Raw genomic sequence first — 26772 nt, 5'->3', positions numbered from 1 at the left:
CACACCCGTTGCTTCTACTCGGAAGAGCATGCACTGATCCCGGCATGGAAGACACGCAAATCTATCGCGTCGTGATCACGTGTTGGGCCGACTTTTCAATGCGTTCGCTTCATTGCGACGATCAAGGAGTACGTCGAGGAATGTTGCGAGGGCGGTGTAAAGGAATTAGGGGGACGTGGTGATTCTGGTGAAGGAATTGTGGAGAAGTGAGGCAAGGAGTCTAGCGTTTTTTCCAGCCTTTTTTTTTTTAAGTTTAATTATGGGGTTTTACATGCAAAAACCACACACTGATTATGAGGCACGCCGTAGTGGGGGACTCCGGAATAATTCCGACCACCTGGCGTTTCGGGTGTTTTTGCATTTCGCTCCCATCGAAATGCGACCGCCGTGGCCCGGGATTCGATACAGCGACCTCGTGCTTAGCGGCTCAACACCATAACCACTAAGCAACCACGGTGGGTTCAGCGGACTTCAAAGAAGGTGGACAGCTATAGTCATGTTATCGATGGTTTCTGTCAGAATTTCCTGAATTCAGCTTTATCACGTGGCACTCCTTCCTAACCCCCCCCCCCCCCTTTCCTTCATGCCTTTTACGTGCAACCATAAAATCTACTCTCTCTCTCTCTTCGGGAATGGAGGAGGGAGAGAGAGAGAGAGATTGGCGCGCTGCGTATTAGTCATTCAGAGCAGTTTACACGGACACTGCGCGTGGCTCTGCCGTGAATTTCATTCACGTTACCGTGGTCAAACGTTCTGGTGAAAGTCGTACTTCAACGGCGGCAAAGCTAGACATAAACAAACTTCACGTTATCGCCTCACGTGCGGCCACTATGGTAAGATTATGAAACTGTCCGCCTGACGTCAAGCCTACAGAGCCAAAGGACTCGTCTAAAGAATCATCATCATCATCAAAGTGAAGGAGTTCGTCAGCTCAAGCTGTGCACACGCCGCAACCGACATAGGAAAACGACAGCATGAATTGGCTTCAAATGAAATCATGAGTCAACGGAAACAAAGAAATTCCCACGGAATTTTTCCTCGATTGAATAAGACCGAAAATCAAGCCAATCTTGATGAGGCGTTCGCAAGGGCGATCTATGTCGTCTGTGTTTATTTATTTACTTATTTATTACTGCTAGCCTGACTACCATGGCAGGAACGGGTGTTATACAGAGGGTTCAGTGAGTAGCATGTCATCAAAAAAAAAAAAAAAAAACATCTACAAGGGCAATTCCATACACACGCTAAGTAGCATTTTAACATTGCAAACATCGACTTAAGAAAAGAATGTTAGTGGTACGCTTTCGTCAGTTACTAGGAGACGGCTACGTGCCCGATTTGTGTATTCATTTTATTTTTACTAGTACTAAGACCCTCTTTTTCTGCCAGCCCAGTGGGCCAAAATCAAACTACAAAAGAGCGCGCAGCGCTTTGACCGACAGACGGAAGAACAACGCAGCACACATTTTTCCAACGGCTCCAGCTTTTGCGCTCCGCAAAGTCAAGGACTAATTCTGTCCTTAGGTACAAACCAAACTTTCATGGAGAAGCGAGGCAGGGCGTTCGACAGAACGATTTTAGAAACTACCTTTTACTGGATCTCGACGAATGGGAAGTACCGGAGCTTTCATTCCTGACGTTTTACATCCGTAAAAGATCCCTCCCTAAAAGCGATGGGTATCGAGCTTGGTGCTTAGTGCTTATAGAGGAACAAATATATGCACATATTGCGCACCATCTGACCTAAAAAATATTAGATAAAATTACGATGGTCATTTCATGATTCATCGCGAATTGCGATATTATCTGACCCTAAATTAGATATTAGATAAAATTATGGTTGTCGTTTCATGATTTATCGCGAAGTGCGATATTATTTTAGATCATTGATTTTTTTTTTTTTTTCATTCACCCTTTTTGCCTCCAGGGGAAAAATATATAGTTTTCCTTCCTAAATTCTGTTGCTCTTCCTCAAGCCCTCGCCACTCAAATTGCACAACGGAAAATGTCATTTCCAATTCATTCACTCGATACAGATCGAATGTGCACGATGTTTTACGCGTGTGAAGACTAGAATTTCAGGTCTCTTGAGTTTTAAATCGAAAATAAAAGGAAAGAGCGACGCTAAAAGAGCAAGAAAGAATAACAAGGGAAAAAAAGAAGGGTAGAAAAAAGGAAAGAAAGAAAAACAGGAGCGTGCGGCCGTTTAATGGTGCGTTTTCGTCCTTCCCAATGGTATTTTAATTTTCATGTTGTTCCTTTCATTTATATTCAGATATTTTCTCTCGGCATATGAAAAAAGCAGTGCTTGATTTAACCGCATGCTGCAACGCAACAATACAAATGTATAGCGTCCCTTTTCTGTTGTGTACTTTACAAACGAATCCGCGCCCTCTCGAATCGGACAGTTAGTTACGGAACACAATCCCTCCTTTTGATAGGCGCGCAGGGAGCACTCACTTTAATTTTTGCATAAACGAATGCTTTGAAGCTTTAATAATTCCGCCTACTCTCGCTCATTTTTATCCAATTTCATTTCTTCGTATCGCCTACTTAAAGCGGTGCAGGGTAACGAAAGCTAGCTGTGACTTGCGGCAAAGGTAAAGGAATTAAGCGAAGCGCTGTCATAGGAGAAGACAACCGCGCGAAACACGCGGAGGGAGGTGAGAGCGATATGGAGACTCCGCGTGTGCAACGGTACCTCCTGTTTACGAAGGAGCATCGCGAAAAAATATATAACGGGGTCGCGGTTATGCCGTTGCATGCATCTGTGTCACGATCGAGGAAAAATTTGGTCTTCTCCCGATGAGCGCACGCATCAACTGAAGCTGGCCGGTGCGGAAGATGACGGATAATCGTGCCTTGCTCGGAAGTCACTCACCCCTCCCGACAAAATCGAAGATACGGACGCGCGCTCCTCCAACGCCGCATGCGCGGATGCAGCAAACGCTAAGAACCGCGGCTCCATTCACTAAAAAAGCACAGAAGCTACATGCTCCGCTGTGCCGACGGAGAACGTTATTAGAACGAATAGCGCACACTCACCTAATCCCAAGTACGACCGCATATTGTAATCCACTCGCGGAGGCATCGGCGGCTTTTTGCCGAAGCCGAGGTGCTTGAGGATTTTGGCCATCGCCCGTTGTTAAAAAGGGAGGCCGGTTAGAGGTCCACAAACAGCTTGCAGCCGCCGAGGTCTCACAGTGCACGCGCGGCCATCGGTCACACAATCCGTGAGAAGCCCGGTGCCTAGCGCCGGTACCCGGTGCGTTCTCTTTCAATTAAAAACACGACGGGATGCACTTGACAGCTCCAGCACACGCACACACGGGTTCGCGTACGGACAGAAACAGGATCGGATCTGTTGGTTCTTGTTTTGGCCGCCAGAGATGCAAGACCGATGCGTGTTTAGTTTGTGTAAGCTCCCCTAGATGGCAAGTAAGGCCACACCACTGCAACCATGGAGTGCAACGCACTTCCTCTTACATTTGCTATGGTCCAACTTTGCAAAAGGAATAATAGTGCATAAAAACTGCACTGTTGCGAATACAAATATTTTTTACGGGAAATACTATAATTGTGCTTTATTGCAAAGCAATAAGGCAAAAATTGCTAGTTCTTGCTCAATATACTTTTGAACATTTTTGAAGGATTTGGCTTCAATTTTTTATAACTCGTACAACAGTGCCTAAGTATATTCTAGGCACTGTACTCGTACTAGCAGATGTACTATAAAAAAAAAGTTTATTTCTTCGGTGCCTGTGACCAGTTTGTGTTCGAAGGCAGTCACTAAAGGTACTTACCTAGAGGTTTTGTGTTCATTTGTCTAGGGAGTCATTCGTTTTTCAATGATGGCGGTTTCGTTCTTCAGTCGTTTTCTCATTGAGCATCTGTACTGTTATTCCTTTTGAACTGCGTTGAAGTTGGTTCTTTATTATATGGTTGAATTTTGTCAGCCTGAAACTATGGATGGTCTTTTGGATAGCCTGTCGGCAGGCTTAAGAGTCACTCAAGACGAAAATAGCACTTTGGTTCCTCATCCAAGGTTTGCGTCTTATAAGTTTAAATACAGCGCATCATCGCAAGAAGCGCGGAGGCTGAAGTTTTTCGAGGATCAGAAAAAGTGAGTTCGGCATGCGCGCTCGATAAGTACGTGAACTTAGGTTGTCTTTTTCGTTGTAACAGGAAACGGTCCGACCTCTTCGAGCATGCACGCCGCCTTGCTCTTGGTTCTGACGATGCCTCGAAGAACGGTGATGAGCAAATGGACTGTTCCGTATCGCGGCCTCGGAACAGCGCACCAAGGATTTACAAAAACAGGGTGTGTTCTTTGCTTTCCGCTGGAGACGTGCTTTAACAGCAGACCTTACGTCATAGAGGGATCGCACTGATCTTCGCGCGCACTCTGCATTCATTGCTGCTAGTTGCGGGAACTACACGCGCGCACGCGTATGTTTTTGCAGTGCTGCTTGAAAGTGGCGTGCGCAACAGCACGATCAAGCGATGCCCTGCTCAAAATCTAGTGAGTTCATATTATCAGTATTTAAACGATGGTACGGCATGCTTTGAAAGCAATGCATTTTGGTCGTGGCGGGCACGGTAGTGGAGGGCCTGGGGCTAATTTGGACCATCTGAGCTGCAGACTCTGTTCATGCCGAGTCTGCGGCTCAGGTGGTCGAGGTAATATGGAGACACTTAGCAAAACCTTATTAAATAGTTCATAGAAGTAGCACTCGCACTCCTTTCGCAACAATAAAAATTAATTAATACGCGCCCTGCTATGTGCTGTATCCTCACTCTCCAGAGATGTTGTTTCTCTGGTAAACACTTCCACTGTTGTTTCGAATAAGAAGAGAACATGCAAAGTAGGGGCATCCAAGCTGTCTAATGTTGACAACATGCGCACAAATGGTTATTACTGTCATTATACACATTGCAAATAAATGTGCACAACATACAAGAAGCATTGCAATTTTGTTTCATTATTTCATTGACATTGTCTACTCACTCACTGGTCCTATGCAATTTGTTTTAACTGCTGGCACGAATTCTTAACCTCTGTGCTACCGAGTAGCTGCACTGCTCGCAGCTTGCTATTCTGTGTGTTCACAGACAAAGAAATAAAGCTGCTTGCTGTTATGAAAGAGTGCATAATTGCATGTGTGTAAAAACTGTTGCTTGTGAATATGGCACTGAAACTAGATGCACTTTAGTATGCACCACAGCGTTCTGAATTGAATTCTGGGGTTTTACGTGCCAAAACCACGATTTGATTGTGAGGCACACCGTAGTGGAGTACTGCAGATTAATTATGACCACCAAGGGATCTTTAATGTGCCCCCAATGCACAGGACACGGGTCTTCTTGCATTTCGCCCCCATCGAAATCTGGCCGCTGCAGCCGGGATTTGATCCCGCAACACCATAGCCGCTCAGCCACCGAGGCGGGTCCCCCATAGCGTTCTGTATACACTGTTGATAGCAAGAAATTTGAAGTGTCTCACAAGATTCATACCGCCTTGCACTTGGTCTTCATCTTTCTAGCGCTTTACTAGAAGTATCTTTATTTATTCATTATTTATTTTGCAAAGCTGCGGGCTCCAGCAGGAGCCGTCACGAAGTGGGTAACAAATGATGAGAACATACATAGCAACAGTTTCTCAAACAGAGAGAATTAGTGGTAGTTTTAAGAAAAAAAGAAAACGCATGCAAAAGACATCACCTCGCAATCAATGTCTTGAAATTTTCTATATCTTTTGTTTCAACAGTGTCCGAATGTAAGTCATTTCAAACCGTGATCGTTTGCAGAAAGAAAGAATGCTTAACACATTGTTCTTCAGCTGAAATGGAGCTATCAAATGACTACGTTGCCCTTTAATAGTGTAACCTGTTAAAAAATTCACATAGGTAGTTAGATGTAGTTAAATGTCTTTTAATAATTTTTAAGCATGAAGCGTAACCATGCAATTCTATTCCTTTCCACGGTGGGCTTTAGACAGCTTTTGCCATGAATCTTGAAACTGGTACTTGGCCATAGTGATTAAAAATAAATCTCACTGCTTTATTGTGAACTCTTTCTTACCTATTGATATAACGTGAGTAAAGGTGTCACAGTTGTATTGAAGAAGAAAAGTGCGCAGACATGGTCAGCCAAATTGTCGATTCGATGTCTGCAGTGCAGTCACTGAGCCAGCCAGATTGCCAGTGCTTGGCACAAGTGTGAGCAGCTCAGGCTTCCAGCTGTTCCTGTTTTGTGTCTCTTTGCTGCTCGCCTATGCTTGACGCTACCTGCTTAACTGTTTGTAGAGGTGCTGGTAGAGTCAGGCAAGACTGGTGGCAGAGTCCAAGACCAGAATTCCGGTGTGGAGATGTTCTTAAAGGGACCCAGCCATTATAAAGGGGTGTATTCAACAGTTCAGCAGATAGCATCAAGTAAAAATGAGCAGTCAAGCAATGCAGAGCAAGAACAACTGGAAGCCCGAGTAGCTCAGTTGCATCAAGCACTGGCGATCCGGCTGGCTCGCAGTGCAGGCATCGAATCAACAATTTGGCAAACCTTGTCTCTGTGCTCTTCTTTTTCATTACACAAACAATATTAGTATACTCACGAATGCATAGGATAAAGCTTGTATGTTGCAAGTTTTGTTTCTCATGAAGAATTGTGAAGGGAACATTTCAAGCAATGTAGTTGAGATATTGCTTGATTTGGGTTATGTGATCATCGCGATGCAAGATTCATTATGTAGTCAAATAAGAGGACGTGCACTCCATTTTTTACAGACATTACAATGCTTTTCTTAAGGTTTACTGACATTTGCTATGTGTAGCACCACCCAAACAGTTCATGAAGTTCTCTGTTCATTTGAAGCTGATCGTCAGTTGGGTGTCCACAGTGTTATTTATATCAGTAGCAACAACAATGAAACCAGCATGGTACTTTGCGAATGGCCGACAGCTGGAAGCAGATCTAGAAATGCTTGGAAGAAAATGAAACATTCTACCTAGATTCTGAGTACAACTAAATTCACTTACAAATTATACTGCTTTTTAAATTGCGTGATAGTTTAAGTAGTAGTTTGGGGTGCGACAGCTGGTAAAATGTGTTGGCAAAATTCGTGAAAATAAAGTAGACTTGACTTCGATTATTTACAGCTAATGCGAACTCATGAACGACTTCACAACTAGCTGAGTAACAGTGGAATAACCATGCCTGAAGTCATGCTGCACCGTTGATATACTAGCGAGAGGAGGAGAAGGCATTTGACTTTGAGCTTTCTGATGGCATGTAACAGCCACCAAAGTAGAACATATTCATGGTGCCCGATAATTCATTGTGCAACTGTTCATGGTGTCCGATATTTCTATGCAATTCAATTGTATTTTTGCTTGATAGTAGAGCAGTGTAGTTACATGCCTGGGCATACCTGCCTTGAAGGGCTTAGCAAAATATGTAAATGATAATTCATCAAGCCAGAGCCGTCACAAAAATTTTTCATAACAGTGGAGAGAATAAAGTCAATAAAACCTGACAATGTGGAGCCATATGATTGCTTTTAAATGCCTTGGAGATGTAAAAGTGTAATAAGCAAGTCCCATTCACAGGCAGTTGAGTTTATAACTGATTGTAGACATTCAGGACATGCAGTTACCTTAAAAGACCAAATTTTTTTGTATTCATAGTCTGTAATAAAAAGAAAAGGAAGTGTTATATCTGACTCCTATTTTTTTTTGTCTTGTTTTTTTGTTATAGTTGATGCTGTCGGAATGGCTTGTGGATGTGCCAGAAGACTTCGCTGAAAATTGGCTTGTGGTTCCCTGCCCAGTTGCCAAGCGCTGTCTTGTTGTGTCATCGAAGGTACCTTCTTCCTTTTTCAGCTTTGCAATTTATGAGTTAACCTCCAAAACAGTCTACTGTTGCACAGTACTGCCACACCCAAGAAATATTGAAGAGAAAGAAAAATGAAGCAGGTGTACCTTTCTGAGGGTAGCTCATGTGTTATTTTAGATCTCGTTCATATGCGCATTGTGCGTGTGCTTGGCTCACGCTTAAACCAGTGTGCTTTCACAAATGAATGTGCTCTTGCCACACCCAACAAGGACAAAATCAAAAATTGATGTTTTGAGACCCATATAGGTGCTTCCTCTATTTGTGAAGGCAACTTGGAGCAGCGTCTCAAACAGCACCAAAATGGCGTGACCAAAAAGCACATGGCTGCTAATGTTGTCACCAAGCATTATGCTAATACAAGCCATATTATTGTCTGGCAAGCAGTGACTATGATCAATAAGAAAAAATCGGGAAAAGTGCCCTGGAGGGTGCTTATAAAGTAACACAAAGCACATTGATGGTGTCGATTGAAAAACACAAATGTGCTTAAAGTGACGCTCTTTCTCCACTGCCCCTGTTCACAAATGCTAAAAGCAATCAGTTTACGAAGAAAGGATGCAGCTAATAGCAGTTGTTGTCATGCTTGGCGGCTGCCTTTAACGGTTGTGCAGCAATCCAATCTCCTCAAACTTCAATTTCCAAACATGCTGTAGTGTCCAAAGATAAAATGGAAGTAAGCAAACTGTCTAATATTACAAACACAAACTTTTTAAACCTGCAATTATGCATATAAACATTACTACTTCTTCACATTCACAGCACTAATGGTGTAAAAATCACTAGTATTGAATCTTGGTTGCTACAGGCATAGAGGTAATAAACTGACTATAGAGAAAAAGCTAGGTGCTGGGCCTTGTTGCTACCTCTCATTTTTGTAAGAATAAAATAATAAAAATTTCATGCAAAAACAATCATTTACACGTACCACGGAGGTATAGACAATGTGTAAAGTTCCTTCCATATATTTTTGTTAAAGATCTGATGGCTACTTATAAAATTCCTATGTAAAATTTACGGTGTGCGAAACGATACGGTTGAAGGCATTTGAACTAGATGGCGCCACCATGCTGAGGGAGGCTTGAGACCACTTTGATTACACATCTCGTCTGAATCGCATCTCATTGTCTGCGCCTGCGTGCCTGTCCAGTGTAGCAACACTGCGGCGCCCTTATTGTTAGTGACTTAATGCATGGGCACTATTTGGAGCTTTGCCTCTAGGCTTTGTTATATTTTAACTCTGTAGCTACCAGTAATGCTTTAGAACACTCGCTTTCAACTTTTGTTCTTTCTTATAATTTTACAACGTTCCTGGCCTCTTCTCCTGCATGCTGTTCTTTTTGTGTGTTCTTGAGGGTCCTTGTAATTTATGTAAAATGTGTGGTTGCATGAATTTAGTAAGCTCCAGCACGAGTTGACGGGCTTCTTGCTTTGACATACTGAAGCAGCAGTGCCATAAGCACAAAGGACACAAGAATGTAAAGCTGATGCCATGACTGCAATTGGCATTGGACAAAAGCTTTTCTTTGGCTTGAGTGTCAGTTATTTACAACACAAATTTTTTCAAACTACAGAATTTTCGTTTCCTAAATGTGAACATTGTGGAACCTTCTGTATCACTTGAAAAGAACCATGGCTTTTTGATTTAAACTAGAGCAGGCAACATGAGTTCATTTTCCAAGTCATCTGCTTCTGCACAGTGCATCAGTTAATGTGTATTCACTGCTTCCGAAAAATCTCTGAGCTTAAATCACATTGATGCTTGAGGTACGCGTTACGAGGTGAGATCAAATAGACAGCATTGAAAGTCATTTCAAACTTCCAAGCCAAGTTAAGTTGTGTTTATCGAGGAGCTCATCGAGGCCAGCAAAAATGTATCGAAATTATTATGTTTCTTTCTTTGTCATTACAGCTTGTAGTCATGCCATAGACGTGACAAAATTCTCTAGCGTGTATCATGTTGCATTCACTTTTAGAACCAGCCACCAGCTCTATGCTGTAAGTATGCCTTGCAAAGACCCAATAATATTTCTAGCTGGGCTGATTTCCTACGTCTGTGTGAGCTGTCACATAAATCTTCTCTGTCAGCATTGTGCTGTACCATACAACCATACATTGAAATTTCAAAACTTGTCTGCTATCATAAGCTTTAATTGGTGGGTTTGCCGTTGAGTGTGTCAGTATTTCAGTTAGTTAAAGGATGGCACCACTCTTGTCATATGCAGTATAAGGCTAACATTCATTAACTTTACCATTGTGGCAGCCTTGGGGCATGAAAAATTGGTTCAAGTTAGCCGGAGTTCAAATTGAAACAATTGCTTAAAAGTATGGGAACCATTTAGACTTTCAAGGTTGGTTGAGTGGAAGTTAATGTTCAATTAACTTATGCCAAATTTATAGAAGCTTCTGTGCCGTGTAACTTTTGACTTTTACTAATTAACTTTAATCTCTTTATTTATTTTTAATTTAGGATTCATGTTAATTTTTGCAGCCACATTGCTGCTTTTATAGCTTCTTATTGTTTATTTTTCTACTTTATTCTTTTAGGGCTCGACAAGATGCTACGCAAGAAACGGCTATCGTATCGCTATCTTTTCATCCTTACTGCCAGGCGGAAGCAAATCTTCGGATGGAAAGCCCTCAGGTTAGCCCTGTGGAGTTTCATTTTTTTTTTCTTTTGCTCTTTTTCACAGACAACTGTAAGCAGCCACTGAAAGAGCCTTTGTATAAAAGAATATGGAAAAGTGATGCCTGGCAAAGAAAAAGAGTTACTGTTGTATACAGATCTTGATGGTGGCTATAGCTGATGCCACCAGACATCTACACTGCAAAGCAGTCTTCTGATACATTTTTTACATGACTACAGGAAATGTAGCTGCCAAGAAACATTATACCAAACATGCTGTTAGTGTCATTTGGCTCAAGCATGAGGAACATGTTGATCAGAAAAATGAATCGGCGAGGACCTAATTTAGTTGCTTCATTTTTCTGCAGCTATGCTGAAGGCACATGTTATGTCAGTGGAGTTAAGCTATGCTGCATCAGTGGCTGAGTTGCTATGGCATTCTGTGGCTGTGGATTTGATGCCTGGTGATGGTGGGGTGGCCACATTCCAAATTGCACTGGTTTGTGGAAATGGTCTCGGACCGAAACTTCACTTCATGGTAAACAATCCCCGGCAGTCAAAATGAGCCTGTAGCGACACGCTGCACTGCTTATAGGAAGCACAGCTTTCAGACATAAAAAATGACTCATCTGATTGAGTTATGCTGCCCCCTCCATTGTGCAAGAGGACTGTCATCACTAAAGTTCCTTGGATTGCCTCACTTAAATCACATTTTCCTGCGAATTCTTCTGCAAATCTGATTGCAGGCTGAGGCATTGTTGTTTATTATAGAATTGTCATTTCAACACATGCAGCATTAATACTATGTCTTTTGCAATCACTATATGAGTTTGATAGAATACACTTCAACGGCAGCGTCATCTAAGAATGCGAAATTACGATACACCTGAGCATTCATTGTCTGCAAAGGTGCAGATAGTGATATGATTGTTCTCTAGATGATGAGCTTCAGTAAGTACTATGCTTAGAGCACATTGAATAGCGTGTGTGTGTGTCCATTCAAGATGCCAGCCACTTGGGCTTCCATCAGAATGGAACTCCATCACAAATTCCAAGAGATGTGCAGCTGCATTAGCACTTGTTGATGTGTACAGCCAAACAGAATTGGAACAGTCTGGACACAGAATTGCATGCACTTTTGCATTCAAGTGCATTGCTGCCCAGCCATGCAAAGAATGTGCTATTGGCCCTGTAGTTGAAACAGGACATTTGCGCTTCAGTCAGCCACAAAAAGTGGTGCCTCAAAACCACAACATGTACTATTAAAAGGTACTTCCTCCACTCGCTGCTCTGTGTATTTACAGCACTGCTGGCAGCAGGAAATTTCTCTGTTTCTGCACTACTGTTCCATGTGGGAGCTAGCATCTATATCTGGTATGCCTATAGTAATTCATTTGTAAGCTAAGTGAGAACCTTCATGTTTAGCAAGCCATTGGCGCCAAATCTGGAAATAGTGACCATTATAACTTCAAGCAAAACTAGACGGAACATCACATCACACTGACTAATGGCAGGTAGACTACTGGGCCCAATGGCATGCGTCCTCCATAGACTGTCGCGTTCGGGTAGTAGAAGGAGTGGGAGCACTATAGAGGAGTTGAACTGTTATCTTTGATTTCTGTTAATGCTGCTCATTATGCAACCAATTCGAATGCTTCTTGCTAGTGGATAATCATAAAGTGATGCCCTCTAATGGCAAATACATTACGTAACTTACAGCACAGGAAATGAAGGCAGACAGGAGGAATGAGCACACCCCAAAGCGTTAGCTGAAGGATTTATTGCAATGAGAATAAATAAATAGGAATAACAACCAAACAGGTGAAAGCTAGAGCGCATTGTCATGAGAACATGCCGCATGATAACACTAAGGAGGAGAAATGCTTACAAAAAAAATAACTAAATATATGCAAGCTTCTGCATGCTGATTTTACTATGCACTGCCAAGGTATGTGACCTCTTTTTTAGTTAGTGCTAAGGATTGCATGCTTACTTAAACATCATCCCTTTTGTTAATCACCTGCGCTTCAGCAATATTTCATCTTAAGCGAGCAATCAGACGAGCGAGTTCATTAAAAAGTGTTGCAGGGCTCCTTTAAATTGTGACATGGTTTAGGTGGTGTAAACCAGCTTAGCCATGCTATCACAGTGTCTCCTGAAGATCTGTCACTGATCCTCAGCTGACAGAAAGTGGGTTGGATGTGGTTGCTAATGGTGATGGGCATTTCATGCTCTGGACAGCATAGTAACTGACTCACTCAAGGCGGGCATCTTTCATGACAGCTGGATACGTATGCCTGAGTACTTGGCATTCCCAGGTGGAGGGTCTTTCTCTTAAGTGCTGACTTAGCTCAATGCTGCTAGAGATCTCGCAAAAAAGGAGCATGACATTACCAATGGCCTCAAAATAAAGGCAAATAATACTTCGAGTTCAATTAAAGGTGCAAAATGCTTTCTACCAGTGGTGCAGATGGAAAGCAAAATACATTTTGCAGCTCTGGAATCGCAGATTTGCACTGGTAATCAACTCCTTCAATCTCTGTATTCTGAAAATGCTACCCTGGCAACTAACCTTGTTCATTGCTGACATGTGCTGGGAATAGCGGCACCGTAACTGGTGAACCATTAAATGTACATCAAGGACAGTTGAGTATATTGCAGACAAAATGAGGGTGGCAGAGGGTTTCATAGCATATTGTCATTTTTTTTAGTGATGCAGGTGGTAATGATGAGCAAGAAAAAAGAAAGTTAGCCCATTATACATAAATACTTTGCTGGAATGAAGAAGAAAACGAGGACCGTGACGAAGATGGCAGATATGCATTCATATATTGTAGTAAAGGAGGTTTTTGTGCTTACACATTTCTCTATCAGCTTCTGCATGTATATCTTTAGCAATGCACTCAGGACCAATTATAACAATATTGCTTAGTACAATATATCCAATGTAGCAATGATAAACCATGAAAGCATGGCACCATCAACTTCATAACATATTCTGTGGTAAAATAAACCTGTTATTACAATACTGTGGACTAAGTTAGTGGTAAAAACAATTTAATATGTATGAGCAAGTGGCAAGAAAAAGCCTGCAAGAGACTTCATGCTTGGGCGTGAATGAAATGTAATGGTGAGAGTCATTTCGTTTCGCGTGCTAAGCATTAAATAGAGGTGTTTTCATAGAACCTCACATAACCATTGAGAAGCACCTCGCACTACTATGGAGAGCATTGGGAAAAACTCCGGTGCCATCAAAAGAGCTCCATGAAACTTCTGGACAGTGTTAAGAGGCTTCCCTGCAGTTTAAAGAAGCATTCAACTTTCATCTAGCAATAGACACGTGCTGTCCACTACGCCACTCATTTGCAAGCAGGACATGTGAAATATGCCCACTATGTGAACCCCTGGCAAGGTGGCATTTACTTAGTCATTCAATTCTTGGCTGATGCTCCATTGCAGTTATACGCCACAGCTAAAGGAAAAGCTAATCAAATAAAATTGACGCATTAGACTTTGAATAGCAAGCCACCATGGCACAGTGCATGAGATGAGCCAAACAAATTAAATGTTGCCATTTGTTGCACCCAATGCAAGTTTACACAAAGCAGTCAAGGTGCAATGGCAAAAATACTCAGCTCGGATACCTTATCTGTAGGTTTTTCGGAGATGCATTTGTGGCCTCTAAATTGCAAACGTTAGCTGAGGATTGCTGCGGCGCACTACTGAGTCATCCATGTAATGACTTTCACCATTTAAATATGCCACGTATACAATGGTATTTTCAACACACTCCTTACCTCCTGGTGCCTTAATTGGCTCATCCAAACATAGAAGTGGAGCAAAGATCTTCCCAACAACCTTGCCCTTACTCTCCACTTAAAGGGCCTTGCATTCACTGTGTGTGCGGTAGTGTTCTCGTCTTTGCAAGGACAGGAAAGCCAGGCAAGGGTCAGAAGGTCACAGGGGACGCATGCTTCCCTTGTGTCCCTTTCGAGTGCATCTCGCATAGTCGGGCAGGGTTGTAGCGTGTGCTTGTTTTCACCCACACTTCTTACCCAGCTGGTTCATTCGATAACCAGAGAGCCCATACAATGGTGGATGCACTTTTCACATCTCCACTTGCACTTGAGCGCAACAGCCAAGGGAAAAAAAAGTGCACAGCACTACCTGCGAAAAGGAAGTAAAGCAACACCAGAGATCGCAACAACGGCAGTAAGCTGTGCAAATTGGTCTACTATATGGGATAATGGGCTCGCGCAGTTGATTATTTGGAGATTATTCATTCTGCAATCAAACTGCAGGAGAACCAGACATTGGACACCTTGGAAAGTGAGGTGCCAAGGAATGAAAAAGAAGTTGAACAGGCATTGCACCAGTGGTTTCTGAGGGGCCTGCACATAGTAGCTGCTAATAAGGATACAGATTCCAACAGAGGGCGTAGAAGGCTGCATATGTGCATCATGTCCAACCAGGGGGAGGCTGGATCCATTGCTTTAAAGAAAGACATTGAATTGTGTATAAGGCATCATCGACAAGGCAGTTTTGCTTGAAATACGAGCCGAGTGAAGCTGGCATCAAGAAACGGTCATATCTTTGACGCTTACGCTTTATAGTGCCTACAGTAGTTTCATTTGGGATTCGTGTTTTACATGTTTAACTTCGCACGCAGCGCTCATTGAAATATTAATGAGACAGCACTACTTTGAGACAGGCTAATAAGGGTCATGTACAGTGGTGAAAAGACAAGCTTATTTTTTTTATGTGCTACCCGTTGAGGACATATGCCTTAGAAGGGGACTCGCACCAGGTTGTGTATCACCATTTTTCTTAGTGGCAAATTATGAGGGAAGTAACAGATGCCCCATTTTTGTAATATGGAAGGTCAAGAATTTAATGTTGTCGCCGTGGTGTTGCCAAAATACTGGCTCACTACTGCCACAATGAGGTAGCCTGGATAAGCTGAACTTTTCCACAAATGGGCCAGAATTTGGTGCAAGGGGAGAAAGGTGATTCATTTTAGATAATTGCAGTGCACACCATGTTGTGCCCAAGATGGCAGTTTTTGAGGTTTTCCTCCTCCCTGCAAATACAACTGAGGTTTTCAACCCATCGACACTGGAGTTATTGCTAAACTAAGCCATCTTAAGCACAATTGTGCTGAACATTGACATGGGCAGTGCAGGAAAATCACCCAAAGCTTGTCGTAAAAATTGGTCATCTGATGGTGGTCCAGTTCTTGTTTGATGGGTAGCCAGAAGTCCAACATTCTTGTATATAAAATTGCTTCAGGAAGGTGAGCTTTGTTCGCAATCCCATTACTCACAGGTTGTCGAAGATCCTGCCAATATGATGGTGGCGGAGCTATGGTCTTCCATGGCAGGCAGTGCGTCAGCATTGGAGGATTTTGCGCATGCAGATGACACAGTCGCCAGATACTGGCATTCAAGATATATGATAATTTTAACCAGAGTGGTAGGCATGGACACGAGTATTGTCATCTCAAGAATCTTTTCATATGATATACTCTGTCAGGGACTTCATTCTTATAATGGCCTTTCGCTGAATCTTGTACAAAGTCTGGATGTATTGGAAAAAATGCAAGTTGTCTTAGTGCTAATCTAGCCTATCTGGCTGTGGATTTCCTGCTGAGAAAGAAAGCACCAAGGCATGCTTTATGTCGTACAGTGATAAATACTTTATGCTTTTTTCCTAAGCAGCCTCAATGTAATGGTTACTAGTAACGGCAGTCAAATTTTTGTGGTGTTTAAATGGACGTGACTGTATCTGAACATAAAATGGACTCAACTGTATCCACATGTTGCAGGCACTCCTAAATATAACTCTGTGCTTGGATATCAAGTAATACACCATTATTTGTTGACACTGCCATGAGCACAAGAAACGAAATATTTTGTTTTGTATAAGGAGTTAATTTCAGTAATAATCCATTGCAATAAGCATATTTAATTATGGTCTGCACAATGCATTCCTATTTCATCAGCACAAATCCCGAACATGACAATTCTCAGAATCTGACTTCTCTTTATTAGATTTCTGCCTGCTGGATTGTGTGTTCTCGGAAGTGCATCGGACGTACTACATTCTGGACCTCTTGTGCTGGAAGTCCCACCCTGTCTGCGACAGTGAGGTATCCATTTATTGATGCATTGTAATGCTTGACACAGAGCTTATCCCACCATTCCTTCCTGCACATGCAGCATCATTATGTAGCTTTAAGACGTCTATACTAACAAATGTCATGCAAGTTTCCCCCTTGTGAGGCATCTGGTACTAACTTTAAAAGGCCCCTGACCAGGTTTGGGCATTGCAAACTAGCACTGTGGTGCCATGACATTGTCGTCTCACTATTCTCATTGTATCATTGGTACTGAGAGGAGGGACCAACATGGTTATACGTACAGACACACACAAAAAAAGAACCATGCTCTCAAGATACATTTTAACCCGAAATTTCAATTTCAAATCACTGCCTCTAAGCCCCTTCTATCAACAGCAACCACCATTTTGGGATGGCTTGTGTGACGTCAAGAAGTGCTGTGTCGTCTGCTTCTAAGCCATGTGCATGCCCTCGTGAACTCTCCTGGACGATGCGGCAACGGCATAGCAGAGACGCATATGCTAAAACGAAACCACGCACATACCGTTCACATTGACCATGCAGAGCACACTTCATTTCATCACCCATCAATGTTGTCAGACAGCTGTACGGTTCATCTGCAATATAAAAAATTCAAGTACAAATTTTCTGCCACATAAAATGCGCTTAAATTTTTGCCTTCTTGGTGTAGGACGCACACAGTTTAATATGCATGCATAATTCAAGATTGAAGATGGGGTGTCATGGCCGCTTTAAGTGACGGTCATGTCCACAAATTCTTACACTGATGTACGCTGTAAAATCTTGCAAATTAAAATAAACACAGGCATGCCCTTCTTAGAGGATGCACTTGCTCCGTCAGCAGAGAACATCGCAACTGTTACGTCTGCATCGCATGTGCAGCCTGCAGTGCACAAATAGCCAAAAGCAATGTTAAAAACTGAAATCCTGCAAAGAGCAGAGTGTGCAAAAGTGCTGCTGGAAATGCATCTGTAGCAAGAAGGGAGAGAAAAGAGGCATATATGTACATCACAAGTGCCTACGGCACCGATATGGGAGAAGGCAAAGTGTAATGTCACTTGTAGGGTCTGCTCAAAGTAGAGTGTTCGATAAAACAACGTATTGATGGATGTCGCTCTAGTCATAGCAGTGTGAAAGAGCCTTGTCTGCGGGAATTGTAGCTCACCTCCTTGCACCATTGCCTTGCAGCATTTCATTTGCTTCTGCTTAAAAATGTGGTAGTTTCGGTCAAAGGGTGAAGCATTGAAAGTAATAGCAAGGTTTAGCGTTGCACTTGATCTACTCTGATGGTGTTCTAAAAATACGTAGAAACGACATGTTGGGATGACATAGCACGCAAGGCAACTGGTACTGGCAGATGGCACCCTGGCAGATACCAGGTGTCTTACAACACTGATATGATGAGGAATGCTGGCAGCGCTGCTGCAGGCATCGCACCTCAATAGTGCGCGAAATGAGACCTGTGGAAAACCTTTGCGGTTTGTCATTGCCCAATGAAAGGCTTAGATAGTTATAGCTCAACGTCTACTGTCCGTGTTGCTCTGACCAGTATGCACCACGTACTGTGCAGTAGGCACACAGCTGCTCAGCAGAAACACTAATGTGGGTGTGCGAAGCGGTCATGCCAGCAGCGGAAGGCAGAACGCTGTGCTGGCTCTACTGCAGAGCCGATTGAGTGGAGTGTAATGGTGCATCCACTAGGATTAATTGTTTTTGCGCCCATACACACATCACGTCACTCATGTCTTTGAAGACCTTCTAATCCTATGCTCGCAGAGAACTGTAATCTCATGTGCAAGACCAACTACAAGCAATGCTGTATCTCCTCCTTTCCCCTGAATCGGGTTGGCCTTGAAATGACGTCAATGCCTCTTCCCATCCTATGACGCCAAGATTTACGCTCTCCACTTTCAACCCTGCATTCCTTCAAATATAGGTGCAAGACGAAATTTTGCTCTGGAGGTGCCCCAAGAAATGCTATCGCATTTCAAGTTCCAAGACTAATTTTAGTGGGACACAGCAGGTTTACGTTGGAGCCCACAAAAATACATTGCGGATGATTGTCATGTGTGCAGAGGAACGAGGAAAGCTGTACCTATGTGTTGCTGTGGTTTGTTTCTTGCAATAATGATTTGCAGTTTCGCTCTGGAGTAGCAAACACAGGAACACCATACCAAGCAACATGATGAAAGTGCTGCCTACTGGCTGTATGTATTATAGTACTCTGCATATACAGGGTGTTTCAGCGAACACTTTCAAAATTTATTTAAGGTTGCCTGTGGCAGATAGCCCAATTCTAGTTAATGAGCTGGTCTGCTCGAAGAGGCGGACATCGAGTAATTACCAAAAATTCAATAATTACGTTTTTACCTAATTACCGGATGGCCCATATTGCAATTTACAAATTGTAGCCGTGGAGTTCGCAAGGTGGATCCACTTGGAATTAATTCTCAGGATGACACCAGTTTCGAGATATTAATTCCCGAACTTCGCGAAGAAATGCATTGGCGTTCCAGTTAATTCCGTGCTTCAATGCATAAAGTGACGTTTTGTTAAGAAACTAACTTGAACGCCAATGCATTTCTCTGCAAAGTTTGGGAATTAATATCTCGAAACTGGTTTCATCCCAAGAATTCGTTCCAAGTGGATCCACCTTGCGAACTCCACGGCTACAATTTGTAAATTGCAATATGGACCATCAGGTAATTAGTTAAATCTTAATTAGTGAATTTTTGGTAATTATTTGATTATGCATTTCAATTTCTTGTGCAAATAATGTCCGCCTCTTCGAGTAGACCAGCTCATGAACTAGAATTGCGCTATCTGCCACAGGCAACCTGCAAGAATTTTTGAAAGTGTTTGCTGAAACACCCTGTATATTGTATGCATATATGAGACTGTATATATGGAAGGGGCTGTAGCTATAAAATTTACTCAATAATTGAAGATATGTTGCGTTATGATGTTTTTGATTGCAATCGTTATCGTTATTCACAACATTACACTTCTTTGTTGCAAGTTTTCCTTATATTTGGGCATTTTCAGTCATTCTCGTTGCATAATGTCTGTACTTAGGCTGTTTTTAATATTCTGGAAAGATTTACTCTCCCTCTTTTGTGAACACAAACACAGCATGGCTACTATACACTGTCAACAATTTTAATGTTCGTTCCACAATTGCAGGCAGAGTTTCGGTTCTACTGGCTTGATGAGAAATTAAATGAGGTGCCTCAGATCAAGGAGACAAGTGATGACAACAGGCGCTGTCGGTTTGTGACATTGCCACGGTCTCCTTGCACCACGGAAGCCATTTCTGCTCTTATGAACTCGCCTCTTCCCTTTGAAGATGAGGTATGGCTGAACACTGCATTTTTAAAATGTACTACTATTTCATTTAAAAGTACATAGTAGCTAAAAAATTTCTAAGTTTCTTGTTCACTTTTTGATTATAGAGTGCTGCATTAAGCTTTCTGTCTCAAAGGGTCACTAAAGGAAAAATTATTTGGGTTGTATTAGTAAATTACCCTTCTACAATGCCAAAAAGGCCATTCTTATTATCGAAAGAGGCTTGGTAGACCAGAAAAAACAACTAAAAAACTAAGGACGGGCGGCAACATCGACTTGGGAAGCTCCCACACCAGCTCGGTGGGGCATCATGGATTCTGACGACGTCTACTTGGGCCTAGTTAATGTTCTTCAATAAAAAATAAGGCTGCATTGTAGTATTGCTGAAGAGCCAAAGAATGAACTTAGCAAGCTTCCAAGTACTTTTACTGAGACACAGCGGCCGAAATCGAAAGCAATACTTGAAATCCGTGACGTCACACTGATATACTGGTGCTGATTTTGCCATGCAATTTTAAAATGTTTGTTTTCTCTTCTAATGATCAACCTATTACTGCAAAATTAGGCAAAACACAGTTATGAAAGAAAACTTTATGAGTATAAATGTAGTGTTTCTCTTTGTATCGCTTCAAGCACCATCTTTCACCTTAACCTTTGAAAGTGACTCTTGTATGTGCCACAGAATAACGCCAGATTCTGAATCTATTATTGATGTATGCATAACAAATCACGATCCAAATGATGTTTTTTCGGATATTCTCAACTCTGATTTAAGTGATCATTTGCCAGTAGTATTTTGTTTTTTGCCATGACAGGAGAACAAAAGAAAACGATATCAGCCTTCGTTCTGTTTCCACTTTAACAAAGAGAATATAAGTGCTTTTTCGCTAAGTTATAGAGAACACAGACTGGTCTGAAGTGTATAACGAAAATGGTCCAAATATTTCATATGATATGCTTATTCAGATAATGAAGTCGTGTTATGATGCTGCTTTCCCATTGGAACAAATGAGGTATGAGAAAGCTAAGAAGCAGTGGGTAACTCGAGAGATGTATGAAAGAATGCAGAAACGTGACAGATTATTTCAAACATTTGTTCGCTACAGGGATCCTAATGTATTAAGTGAATACAAGAAAATCAGAAACAAGTTTACTTCGGACCTAAAGAAAGCTAGAAACAGGTATTATGAACATATGTTCTCCACGGTATCAAATGATCATAAGAAAATATGGAGCACAGTTCACAGGTTTAAAGGAACCAGTAAGACACAAATCCAAATACTCTAACGTTTGATGGCACTGAATACAATGACACCTCTTGGCCAACAAATTCAATGATCACATTTTACTGGCTGGTGGGACATCCCACTCTAGTGGTTCATTAATGGAATCTGAAAAGTACGTAAACTGCGAGAGCTCCAGTTCCATTTTTCTATCACCTTGCACTGAAATGGAGGTGTTCTTCATTCTTAAAGCCTTGAAAAAAGATACTGCAATAAGGATTGATGACATAAAAGCTGAACCAATCATAGCTGTTGCTGAGATTGTCTCAGCTCCATTATGCCATATCTGTAACAGTGCCTTAGTCAATGGCATCTTTCATGATTCTATGAAAATCGCCAAAGTGATTGTATTGCATAAAGGAGGCTCCTTCACTGATTTAAATAATTACAGACCGATATTCATACTTCCTCTTTTCTCGAAAGTGCTGGAAGGACTCTTAAGTGCAGACTAACTAAATTCCTAGATGAAAAGCATGTCCTTTTGGGTCAACAGTTCGGCTTCTGTGAGCGTAGGTCTACTGAAATGGCACGTAAGATCAAAGAAAAAATCCTCAGTAATTTTGAGAACAAATTATATCCAGTCGGTCTTTTCCTGGATATCAGAAATTCAGCTTTCGACTCCACTAAACATAACATACTATTTAATAGACTGTCATACTATGAAATTTGTGGGATTGCCCTAAACCTGATTCAAAATTACTTTACTGCTTGACTACAATATACTTGTTATAATGGGTTTTGTTTGCAAAAGAAAGAAATACCACTTGGTGTCCCTCAAGGGCCAATTTTAGGTCTATTTTGCAGTAATTGGTTGATTATTAGAAGAAAAAATGAAGATCAAATTTACTCCTGGTGTAGTTTTAAACGCCGACAACACAGGTTTGTTTTTATCAGGTAACAGCCTACATGTGCTCAAAATTGCAGCCAATAATTGGTTCGATCAACTGTTATTTTCATTAGGAGCGAACCAGCTACAGTTAAACGTCAATAAAACCAAATATGTGGTTTTTAAGCCTAGAAATAAGCCTGATTGTGCTATTTGTGTCAAGTTCAGTCGTTGTGTAATTGAGTAGACCAACTTTAAAATTTTTACGTGTTTTTTCTGATGAAAACTTGAGTTTTACACCTCATGTAACATAGATTCATTCAAGTATATTTGTAGGTCAATAGGCATATTATTTAGGATTAGGCAGCATGTTCCTATTTGGTTGAAACAGCAAGCTGTATCATGCGTTAATTCAGTCCAATTTTCGTTATTGCCTATTGACATGGGGGACTACATGTCAATCAAATTTGAATCAACTTACCGTATTTACTCGTATAATGAACGCACTTTTTGTCCCGAAAAATATGTGCAAAATGGGGGGGGGGGTGCGTTCATATGTGGGGTGAAATTTTGATCAATTTGGTTTTTCTGCGGCCACCTCTAAAAATGTCGCAGGTTCGCCAAAGGCGAAACATCAATTGCGATAGCAAATGCATAGAGAGCTATACGAAGTGAGGATAGTCGTTTTATCGGCCATATAAACTTGCAAACATTCGTTAAGGGGGGACGTGGCAATGAAAAATTAGTTTTTTTATTTAAGGGAATAAATTCATGAAATTTGGCATGCAGGTGTGATTTGTTATGCTGATATAATAACTGAAATCAGTTTTAAGCTATCTATTATAGTTTTTGAGTTACAACATTTGACAACCTCTAATGGTCATCCCAAAATTAATTAAATAATTACACACAAGTTCATAAAGATGTTTACATCAGCATGTCCACAGAGGCCCATTCTCTGCAATAAAGCTATTGGTTTATTTTTTAAATGCCGAATTAAGTAAAAAATGTTTTTTCGAACATTCCTATGGATATTGTCTCACTAACAACTTTTGCAAAAAATTCTTTATAAATTTTTTTATGAGGTGCAGATTAAAATGGACAGCTTTGTTCCACTCACCAATGTTTCAGGATATAAGTGCAAAAGACAAAATGATTTTATCTTCATTCGTTGTGAAATGGCATGACTGAACGTAACAGCACAAAAAATGAAAGCAGAGAAAACGGAGCTCAAAGTTTTATTTGATGTGAACATCTAAATATTTACTTTGAGCACCTGAAACCCGCCTGGGATGTAGTCCTTTGCATGTGAGGACACATTTTCTTTGCATCTTGATGTAGGTTTTCGCTTCTTTGCCACAGTTTCGTGCACCTTAGTTGCCTTTTTGATGCGCCGTGCATCCTTTTCACGCGGCCGCGCCGTCGTCATCGTCGTACACGGTCACGCCGTCAACGTCGTCGCACACGGTCGTGCCTTCAACGTCGTCGCACACGGTCGCGCCGTCGTCGTCGCACACGGCCGCGCCGTCATCGTCGTCGCACACGGTCGCGCCGTCACTGTCGCACACGCTTTCCCGATGAACCGCGTGCGCCGGTCGTGCGTCGTCGACAAGGTCGGCGGCATCTGCTTCTAAGAGTAGTTTCCTCCCTCTATTCCACGCCTTTCTTCGCCTTCCGTACGCGTGGGTCGTTTGGAACTTGCTTCCTTTGGGGCTCATGACAGAAAACGTGCGTTAGGCTGCCACGGTCGTCAAGCACGTTGATCGGAATGTGCAGCTCGCTGCTGCGCAAATACGCGCGAGAAAAAAAATGTCAGCCATTCAAATCTATAGCAGCCAATAAGAGCGCGTCCTGTGCCCCACGTGACTGCTACGCCCAATCGCAATGCCGCTTTTGACTTTTTTTCGCTCGCGCTTGCTGGTTTTATTTTTCGGTGGAGAAATACGCTACTGCGGCTATCTTGAGCTCCGATCTCTCCTCTTTACGATGATACCAAGATGGCGGCGCTGCGTCAACGTCTCGTCGAGCGATCTGCGGTGCGACGGCCGCTTCCAAAGCCCGAATTTTCCGCAATTTTCGATGACAGTACTCTAGGAAAGTGCTATTTTCTCGATTTCTACCGCGTATTTCGTTATAATATTTCACCACAAGGTAGAAGAAGGCCCGAGGATCGCGAAAAAAAATAAATCGCAAAATCGATAATTTTAACCAATTTGACCACTTCAATTGCCGCGTCCCCCCTTAACTGTATAGATTAACAAGCTCGGTGTCAGCATGCACAGGCAAATATGAACACATCACACTCGATGACCGTGGACACTTTCTATCAAAACGCTGGCATGAGCAAGCGCAGCAGCAACAGTGAGCGAAGTGACCTTCGTGCCTTGTATCGCTTCAATGCAAACTGAGCGGTGAGATCGGAGCACGCACAAAGGTATAAGCTGCTGTCACACCTAGACTCAGCCCCCGACGAAGATCGCTTTCGAGATAGGGCGTGCACGGCCGTGCAATACGCAGTTGCTGCGCCGCCCCCCCCCCCCCCCCTTCCCTCCCCCCAGCACCCTGCGCGTAACGGAATACGGCGCGTTTCCTCCCCGCTTTCCTCCTTCAAATTCGGCAGATAGAGCCGCGATTGTCAGTGCCGATGGCAAAAATGCTCCTGGAGTGTCCATACGATTGCTGTTGCAATAAAAGTGGGAAACACACGGTACGATTCGGCGTCCAATACAATCGTACCTGCCGGATGCCATATCGGATGCCGAATTGTACTGCGTCTCTCCTACTTCACGGCAGCAAGTTCAGGATGCGATCATTATGCGAGGAAAAGAAAAAACACAGCTACAGCAGGGCTGTTCGCGTGACTGCAGGGGATCAAAGTTCGGGGTGCGTTTATTACGCGGGAGATGAAAAAATACAAATCTTGACGACGGTGCGTTCATTATGTGAGTGCGTTCATTACGTGAGTAAATACGGTATATGTCTTCAAAAATAAGCAGTTTGCGGTATTGAAAACCTTGGATGCCACGATGGAACGGCACATTTTTTCTTTAAACATGGCCTTTGAAAAATTAATCACCCGTATGAATTTAAGCTTGCTATATTCATACGAGGTGAACTCGAGAAACATGCACTAATTTTTTATTAAAAGTGCCTCTCAAATATCACCCAATACAATTTCAGGTGTGACCATGTTAAAGTTCGCTTTTGCAGCACCACCTGCGGCACAAAGCAACTAACATATTTAGTCCCATCCTTAATCAATGCACATCCGAATACGATCACTATTGCGCGAAACTCGAGATCATTGAACTGCTTTAAAAATGCTGAGGAAATATATTTGCTTTCTCTTTTTGATTAGGAGTGTGCCAATAAGTTTCTTGTGTGCTCTATTTACAATTATTTTTTGTTATGTCAGTTTCATATTGTGCTTGTATATATTTATGTGTTTTTTTTTCTTAAACATAAAAAAATTACTCTGTTAGACCTAAATTGTTCCTGTTTAGAAAATTGTATAATGATATACGTATTTGATGCACGTATGTCTATAATGTATGCTGTGTATGTATGATGTATGCTATATTGTATGCTATGCTGCCTCACTGCTGAGCAATGTACGGGTGACAAGGCCTTAGGCAGACAATGTTCTGTCTTTAGCCTTGCCATCTAAGACCTTCATTGTGTCTGAAATAATGCTAAATAAATGAAAATAAACAAATAAACTACATTTATCAAGCACTACGGTAAGCAGTGGCATCTTGAGATTCAAGAGTAGCATTGAAAAGTTTCAACTTTGTTTCTTTGACAGTTGGATGGACTGTTGTTTTATCACAAGAAAGCCCATTACTTTGAGGGTGTCTCACCCCTGGTTGGCTGGCTCAAGCCATACATGGTACCTGAAATCCTCGGAGCCCCCGTGGACCCACGCTATCTTGAGAAACAGCCGCAGAATCACCAAGTTGGCCTCAAGGGGAAACTAGAAGCCAAGAAGTCTCGAACCAGAGATAAGATCAAGATGGCACAGTCAAGCACTGAAGACTGTGATACCGAACCAACCACTGTGATGGAAACATGATATTTTCTTGTTTTGAATGTTATCTCTCTTGTTTTGTAGAGTACCATTGTGTAGAGTGTAAAGTCAAAGTAAAAATTGATCATTAAGGCGGCAAGCTGCCTGAGACGGGTACATAAATGACATTATCAAGAGAAAATGCAACCTTGAGAAGACCTCTTTGCAGAGAGTCTTTAAGATATTGAATATCTTGTTGTTGTTTCCGGTATGGTGAATCTAGTCAGTAACTTGTGTTTTAATGCATTCTTTTAGCTTTTGCCAAGGTAAAAATTGGTGGTTCATCCATCCTTAAGAGATGATTGATGACTTTAATGCTATTAACAATGTATCTTATGGTTGGTGGGTAATTGTCAATATGTTTTATATAATGATTATTATGATAGGAGTTACGTAACCATTCACACACACCCAGTGGCCCAAGTTGGCATCAAAGAAGTTTATTGAAGAGCAGCACATACAAAGTGGCAAATACCCTGTGACCCGAGTTGGCATCAAAGAGGGTCATTGAAGAACAGCACATAGCCAGCGGCATATATATACCCAGTGGTCCAAGTTGGCATCAAAGAGGTTTATTGAAGAGCATGATATACCCAGTGTTAC

General features: G+C 42.0%; 2 protein-coding genes across 2 annotated transcripts in view; one reads left to right on the top strand and one right to left on the bottom strand.

Moving 5' to 3' along the window:
* Positions 1–3638, bottom strand: part of LOC125943567 (uncharacterized) — a 78456-nt gene extending 74818 nt beyond the window's left edge. The window contains exon 1 of the mRNA XM_049662989.1: positions 3046–3638. Coding sequence (XP_049518946.1) covers positions 3046–3136 — 91 coding nt within the window. The 5' untranslated portion in view covers positions 3137–3638. The remainder of the gene's footprint in view (positions 1–3045) is intronic.
* Positions 3639–3838: 200 nt separating this feature from the next.
* Positions 3839–26192, top strand: LOC119442358 (snurportin-1). Its single transcript, XM_037707205.2, has 7 exons — positions 3839–4123; positions 4186–4321; positions 7750–7854; positions 10432–10528; positions 16561–16658; positions 19833–20000; positions 25909–26192. Exons 1-7 carry the CDS (start codon positions 3939–3941, stop codon positions 26173–26175), a joined length of 1056 nt encoding a protein of 351 aa, XP_037563133.1. The 5' UTR covers positions 3839–3938; the 3' UTR covers positions 26176–26192.
* The last annotated feature ends 580 nt before the right edge of the window (positions 26193–26772 follow it).

The sequence above is a fragment of the Dermacentor silvarum genome, chromosome 2 (assembly GCF_013339745.2).
Source record: "Dermacentor silvarum isolate Dsil-2018 chromosome 2, BIME_Dsil_1.4, whole genome shotgun sequence".
Taxonomy (NCBI): Eukaryota; Metazoa; Arthropoda; class Arachnida; order Ixodida; family Ixodidae; genus Dermacentor; species Dermacentor silvarum.
This window is presented reverse-complemented; position numbering and strand designations above follow the sequence as displayed.